Source organism: Physeter macrocephalus, chromosome 4 (genome assembly GCF_002837175.3).
Source record: "Physeter macrocephalus isolate SW-GA chromosome 4, ASM283717v5, whole genome shotgun sequence".
NCBI classification, from domain to species: domain Eukaryota; kingdom Metazoa; phylum Chordata; class Mammalia; order Artiodactyla; family Physeteridae; genus Physeter; species Physeter macrocephalus.
Window position 1 is genome coordinate 50,813,266 of NC_041217.1, and position 8,150 is coordinate 50,821,415.

Consider the following 8,150-nt stretch of genomic DNA (forward strand, 5'->3'; position numbering starts at 1 on the left):
CCGCGTACTGCAAAAAAAAAAAAAAAAAAAAAAAAAAAAAAAAAAACTTAAAAATAGAACTCCCATATGATCCAGCAATCTCACCTCTGGGTATACATCTAAAGGAAATGAAATCAGGATCTCAAAGAGATATCTTGCCCTCTCATGTTTTTAGCATTATTCACAATAGCCAATATATGGAAACAACCTAAGTGTCCATGTATGGATGAATGCATAAACAAGATGTATTGTGTGTGTGTGTATATACACACACACATACCAGAACATTATTCAGCCATGAGAACAAAGGAAATCCTACCACTTATGACAACATGGATGAACCTGGAGGACATTATGCTAAGTGAAATAAGCCAGACAGAGAAAGACAAGTATTATATGATCTCATATATAGAATCTAAAAAAATTAAAAAGTGAAATTCATAGAAGCAGAGAATAGAATGTTGTTTACGAATGGCTAGGGGAAATAGCGAGATATTGGTCAAAGGGTACAAAGTTGCATTTACGTAGGATGAATAAGTCTAGAGATCTAATGTACAGGCATGATGACTACAGTTAATAACACTGTACTGAATACTGGAAATATGCTGAGAGTAAATCTCAGGTGTTTTCATCACACACATAGAGAAAAGGTGACTATGAGAGATGTTACGTGAGTTAGCTTGACTAATCATTTTACTATGTATATATACATCAAATCATCATATTATATACCTTAAATATACATTTACAATTTTTATATTAAAAGAAACATGTATACACACACATATCTACACACATACACGCATGCCCTGTAGGAACTCTTGAGCCCAGCGTTCTGAAAAAAAAAAAAGAATTTCAAAAGAATTCATGACACCAAAAAAAAAAAAAATTACCTATTTTGATAACTGCAGTATAGTAACATACTGAAGTATTAAGTAATAAAGGGACATGACGTCTATAACTTTTAGTTCAAAAATAATAATAAAATAATTCCGAAAAAACTTATTTATATGTAGTATGTATGTATTTATGAGTAAATAGAGAAAGAATGCTAAAACAAATGTAAAAAAAACTGGTGTAACTAGACAAAGGCCATCCAGAAGTGTCTTGTACTATTCTTGAAACTTTAAAAAAGTTACATCCAGTATACATTAGTTAATAATAATGTACTATTATTAGTTACTAATAAGTACACTAATTAATAATAATGTATCGCATACATGAAATTTGCTTAGAGAGTAGATCTCAAGTGTTTTCACCACACACACACATAAAACCATGATAAATATGGGAGGTGAGGGATATATTAATTAGTCTGACTGTGATAATCATTTCACAAGATCTATACCAAATACCAAAACATCACATTGTATACCTTAAATATATATAATTTTTATTTGTCAAAAATAATAGAAATAAAAGTAAATTATACCAAAATAAAAACTCACCCTTGGGACTTCCCTAGTGGCGCAGTGGTTAAGAATCTGCCTGCCAATGCTGGGGACAGGGGTTCGAGCCCTGGTCCGGGAGGATCCTGCGGGCCACGGAGCAACTAAGCCCATGTGCCACAACTACTGAGCCTGCACTCTAGAGCCCGCGAGCCACAACTACTGAAGCCCCTGCTGTGCAGCAAGAGAAGCCACCGCAATGAGAAGCCCGTGCACTGCAACAAAGAATAGCCCCCGCTCGCTGCAGCTAGAGAAAGCCCGTGTGCTCCAGCAGAGACCCAATGCAGCCAAAAATAAAAATAAATAAACTTATTAAAAAAAAAAAAAACTCACCCTCTCTGCCTCCCTCCCAAAAAACTATGTAAGTAAAAGCAAAAGAATTGCCTTGATTATATTAGACATTCAACAGTACATTCTCGAGAAAGACGAAACAAAACAGAAAACAGGCAAAGGGTTACATTTTAAAGCACTAGTCATTTTATACTTCAAGAAAGATGAAACAAAACAGAAAACAGGCAAAGGGTTACATTTTAAAGCACTATTCATTTTATACTTAAAGGTACCATGTAGCTTTGATTGAAAAAGTAACTATCTTGGGCTTCCCTGGTGGCGCAGCGGTTAAGAATCACCTGCCAATGTAGGGGACACAGGTTCGAGCCCTGGTCCAGGAAGATCCCACATGCCACAGAGCAACTATGCCCGTGTGCCACAACTACTGAGCCTGCACTCTAGAGCCCGTGAGCCACAACTACTAAGCCCACACACCACAACTGCTGAAGCCCACAAACCTAGAGGCCATGTTCCTCAACAAGAGAAGCCACTGCAATGAGAAGCCCACGCACAGCAACAATGAGTAGCCCCACTCGCCACAACTAGAGAAAGACCGCGCGCAGCAGCAAAGACCCAACACAGCCAAAAATAAAATAAAATTTTAAAATAATAAATTTAAAATAAATAAATATCTTTACTTGAATTTTCCATACACTTACGTTTACATGCTTTTTTTAATACACATAATGTCAGCTATAGAACAGATAGCAGAGTGATTAGTGGTGGGGATCTGGACTCATGTAAGCATAGGTCCAAATCCTGGCAACACCATTCATTAGCTGGCTAATCTTAGAAAAGTTACTAAGCCTCTCTGTGCCTGAATTTTCTATTTTTTAAAATACAGACAATAATAGTTCCTAATTCTTAAAATTCTTATGAAGATTTCAAAGGGCAATACATGCAAAGAACACACTCAGCATGAGAGTTGTTATTATTTCATCATTTTTAGAAACAAATATCAAAAGAAAATGGTTCTTTTAACCTAAAAGATAATGAACCAAATAACAAATCTCTTGAGATTGAGATTATGATCTGCCCCATACCAATCAAAAACAAGGGGGAAAAAAAGCTGTGAGTCAAAGGGACCAGCTCAGAATGCTTAAACTAAAAATTAAAACGTAAATGAAATGTAAAATTCCTGTTTACAACTAGATTATGATGTTAACATATTTTTAGAACAATGTATTAAAGAATCATTTTTACTTGAAAGTATCTTTGTCCAATGAAGATGTTGAAAAAAAAAGTAAAAAAATAAAGAAAAGAAAAAAAAAAGAAAGTATCTTTGGTTCTGCTTAGTTTACTCAAGTTTTATAAGTTCAATAGGTAAGATTTAGATATTTTTTAAAACATCCTTAATGCCTGTTTGGGTTTCCCTAAGGAAGAACTACCTAACTACATGGACTGTGCATTTGTAAGAGTCATACTTAACGGAATTTTACTTAGTAATTAAAGTATTGAAGGTAAGAAATCATAAATTCTGTCATTTATCAGAAGTTATCAACTCAAATACCTACATAAGCCAGGCATCAGAAACAGTCAAGTATAAGTCAATAGGGAAGAACTGAGACCACAGCGGCTGGACCTGAAGAGTAAGGACTCACTTAAAGGCATGCAATTTCAAGTCTTGTTTTTGTTTTTTTTTAATATCGTGCCACAGGGAGATCAGCTCAGTGCTTTGTGACCACTTAGAGGGGTGGGATAGGGAAGGTGGGAGGGGGACACAAGAGGGAGGGGACATGGGGATGTATGTATATGTATAGCTGATTCACTTTGTTATACAGCAGAAACTAACACATCATTGTAAAGCAATTATACTCCAATAAAGATGTTAATAAATAAATAATAAATAAATACATAAATACCATGCCATTTGTGTTCAGGCTGAGTTCAGCTCAGAGATGCACCTGTTTTTACCACTAAATTTCAGAGTTTAAGTCCTTAGGACCTTTATGGTATATATCTGTATGCAAACTTGACGTTTCATAAAAGATATTAATAAGAAGGAATGTTTCTGAGAATGAATACTCATGCACATCAAAAACATCAGGAAATGTTTCAATGATTTCCGAAAGGCAGTTGTATCATTAGAGATATCCTAACTTGGTTATCTCTCGCCCTTTGTACTCATAATTAAGATATACTTTTATATGTCATAACATATAAATCTTTAAGATTCCTTACAACTCTGACATTTTAAGATTCCATTACTGGTGGAATAAAATTCCTTCATACTGGTAATAAATATGTAACAATGTAATAACTGCCCCCAAAGTCCAAAGTAATCTGTTCTTCCGCTGGATACCCTAGCATTCGCATTATTATTGTTTTATACTGTTACTCTATTTTTGATATGTTTTATATTCTATAAGGTACTTTACATAATGGCAGAAAGCATGTCATTCATATTTTATCCCTATCAACAAGCATTTTGTACTTTCATAGAAAGTGCTCATTAAAAAAAAAAAACCTTCCATTTCTCAAGATAATAATATGATCTCAAGTTAAACTCTTTCAAATTCTGAAATGAATTGAGTTTTTACACGATTGAAATTACAATTATGCTTTTAAAAATGCTCTACAATTCAGAGAAGTTCTCAGTATCAGTAGCTGATTATGTTAACATATAAGCAATAGTATTTTTAGATAAATACTGCAATAACTTTATAATCTTTTGACTTGAGAAAATAAAACTTTAAGGATGTTATTTAAGCCTAAAGCTTAGTTTTAAACATTTATTTGAGAGAAAGATAATATGTTATTGGAAAATATTATTTACAATCATTAGGTCTTACCTGAGGATTCCAACTTGGATCTAATTTTTTAACTACAGCAATATACTCCTGCATTGCTCGGCTGGGGCTTGAATCACCAAGTGCTTTCCATGCTTCCCTAAAGTAGAGAATATCCAAAATGACCTATCATTAACTATGTAAGGAACACAAACAGTATATTTCTTCTTTTCATTATTAAAAAAAAGGCACACACGTTGTAAGGGTCAGGAGATACAGATATAATAAGCCATATATGAATAGCCTTCTCTTTTTGCATTTCATTGGTCCACAGCAATACAGACCTTATCACCCCACCTAAGGAGCCCTTTTAGACGTTTTTTTTCCTAATCACCCTCACCCATGAAATTTTAAAATTACACATACATTGCACATCTGTTGAATTTTGGAAGACAACGCACTATTGTACTATCTAAGATTTTAAAACTCCCCCAAACCCAAATTTCAAACCCCGTTGAGAATGTATGGTCTACAAACAATAGGAGTAGTTCCCATCTTACGAGTTAACGGTGTTTGTGGCATCTCAGTAATATGTTAACCTTTGTCACACAAAAGAATATTCTGTGGGAAATGCTTCAAACTTCTTATTTTAAGATGTGAGAAATATACCTCCGCTTCTGCTGTTATCTCATCTCTAAGCTGCTAGTAGTGGACCCTGAGACTTTGGGCAGGGACATCAAAAGCAAGGGGAGGGTTTTTTGGTTCAAGATGGCGGAGTAGAAGCATGTGCTCTCACTCCCTCTTGAGAGAGCATCAGAATCACAACCAACTGCTGAACAATCATCAACAGGAAGACACTGGAACTCACCAAAAAAGACACCCCACATCCAAAGACAAAGGAGAAGCCACAATGAGACGGTAGGAAGGGCGCAATCACAATACAATCAAATCCCATAAGTGCTGGGTGGGTGACTCACAAACTGGAGAACAATTATACCACAGAAGTCCACCCACTGGAGTGAAGGTTCAGAGCCCCACGTCAGGCTTCCCAACCTGGGGGTATGTCAATGGAAGGAGGAATTCCCAGAGAACCAGACTTTGAAGGCTAGCGGGAGTTGACTGCAGGACTTACACAGGACTGGGGGAAACAGAGACTCCACTCTTGGAGGGCACACTCAAAGTAGTGTGTGCACAGGGACCCAGGGGAAGGAGCAGTGACGCTGTAGGAGACTGAACCAGACGTACCTGCTAGTGTTGGAGGGTCTCCTGTACAGACAGGGGGTGGCTATGGCTCACCTGGAGACAAGGACACTGGCAGCAGAAATTCTGCTCTATCCAGCACCAGTCCCTCCCATCAAGCCTCTCAGATAGCCTCATCCACCAGAGGGCAGACAGCAGAAGCAAGAACTACAATCCTGCAGCCTGTTGAACAAAAACCACCTTCACAGAAAGATAGACAAGATGAAAAGGCAGAGAGCTACATACCAGATGAAGGAAAAAGATAAAACCCCAGAAAAACAACTAAATGAAGCGGAGATAGGCAACCTTCCAGAAAAAGAATTCAGTATAATGATAGTGAAGATGATCCAGGACCTCAGAAAAACAATGGAGGCAAAGATCAAGAAGATGCAAGAAATGTTTAACAAAGACCTAGAAGAATTAAAGAACAAACAAACAGAGAGGAACAATACAATAACTGAAATGAAAAATACAATAGAAGGAATCAATAGCAGAATAACTGAGGCAGGAGAACGGATAAGTGACCTGGAAGACAAAAAAAGAATGAAAAGAAATGAAGACAGCCTAAGAGACCTCTGGGACAACATTAAACACAATAACATTCGCATTATAGGGATCCCAGAAGGAGAAGAGTGAAAGGATCCGAGAAAATATTTGAAGAGATTATAGTCGAAAACTTCCCTAACATGGGAAAGGAAATAGCCACCCAAGTCCAGGAAGCACAGAGTCCCATACAGGATAAACCCAAGGAGAAACACGCTGAGACACACAGTAATCAAACTGGCAAAAATTAAAGACAAGGAAAAACTATTGAAAGCAGCAAGGGAAAAACGACAAATAACATACAAGGGAACTCCCATAAGGTTAACAGCTGATTTCTCAGCAGAAACTCTACAAGCCAGAAGGGAGTGGCATGACATATTTAAAGTGATGTAAGGGAAGAACCTACAAGCAACATTACTCGACCCAGCAAGGATTTCATTCAGATTTGATAGAGAAATCAAAAGCTTTACAGACAAGCAAAAGCTAAGAGAATTCAGCACCACCAAACCAGCTCTACAACAAATGCTAAAGGAACTTCTCTAATTGGGAAACACAAGAGAAGAAAAGGGCCTAGAAAAACAAACCCAAAACAATTAAGAAAATGGTAACAGGAACATACATATCTATAACTACCTTAAATGTAAATGGATTATATCTTCCAACCAAAAGACAAAGACTGGCTGAATGGATACAAAAACAAGACCTGTATATATGCTGTCTACAAGAGACCCAATTCAGACTTAGGAACACATACAGACTGACTGAAAGTAAGGGGATGGAAAAAGATATTCCATGCAAATGGAAATTAAAAGAAAGCTGGAGTAGCAATTCTCATATGAGATAAAATAGACTTTAAAATAAAGAATGTTACAAGAGACAAGCCTAGAAAAACAAACCCAAAACAATTAAGAAAATGGTAACAGGAACATACATATCTATAACTACCTTAAATGTAAATGGATTATATCTTCCAACCAAAAGACAAAGACTGGCTGAATGGATACAAAAACAAGACCTGTATATATGCTGTCTACAAGAGACCCAATTCAGACTTAGGAACACATACAGACTGACTGAAAGTAAGGGGATGGAAAAAGATATTCCATGCAAATGGAAATTAAAAGAAAGCTGGAGTAGCAATTCTCATATGAGATAAAATAGACTTTAAAATAAAGAATGTTACAAGAGACAAGGAAGGACACTACATAATGATCAAGAGATCAAACCAAGAAGAAGATATAACAATTATAAATATATATGCACCCAACATAGGAGCACCTCAATACACAAGGCAACGGCTAACAGCTATAAAAGAGGAAATAGACAGTAACACAATAACAGTGGGGGACTTTAACACCTCACTTACGCCAATGAACAGATCATCCAGAGAATTAATAAGGAAACAAAAGCTTTAAATGACACAACAGACCAGAAAGATTTAATTGATATTTATAGGACATTGCATCCAAAACAGCAGATTACACTTTCTTCTCAAGTGCACAAGGAACATTCTCCAGGATAGATCACACCTTGGGTCACAAATCAAGCCTCAGTAATTTAAGAAAACTGAAATCATATCAAGCATCTTTAAACTAAAAGCTGGTTCTTTGAGAAGAGAAACAAAATTGATAAACCATTAGCCAGACTCACCAAGAAAAAGCAGGAGAGGACTCAAATCAATCAAATTAGAAATAAAAAAGGAGAAGTTACAACAGACACCGCAGAAATGCAAAGCATCCTAAGAGTCTTCCAAAAATCGGCGAGGGAGGAACACTTCCAAACTCATTCTATGAGGCCACCATCACCCTGCTACCAAAACCGGACAAAGATACTACAAAAAAAGAAAATTACAGACCAATATCACTGATGAATATAGATGCAA

General features: G+C 36.4%; 1 protein-coding gene across 8 annotated transcripts in view; it reads right to left on the bottom strand.

Annotated features, from left to right (window-relative positions):
- ACBD6 (acyl-CoA binding domain containing 6) overlaps nt 1–8,150 on the bottom strand; it is a 222,636-nt gene that overhangs the window by 205,910 nt on the left and 8,576 nt on the right. For all 8 annotated transcript variants that reach the window (XR_003679439.2, XM_024133640.3, XM_028488606.2 and 5 more), the window contains exon 3: nt 4,550–4,646. Coding sequence is in view for 7 of the 8 variants with exons in the window: in XM_024133640.3 (XP_023989408.1) it covers nt 4,550–4,646 (97 nt within the window). In the remaining variant the exon portion in view is untranslated. The remainder of the gene's footprint in view (nt 1–4,549; nt 4,647–8,150) is intronic.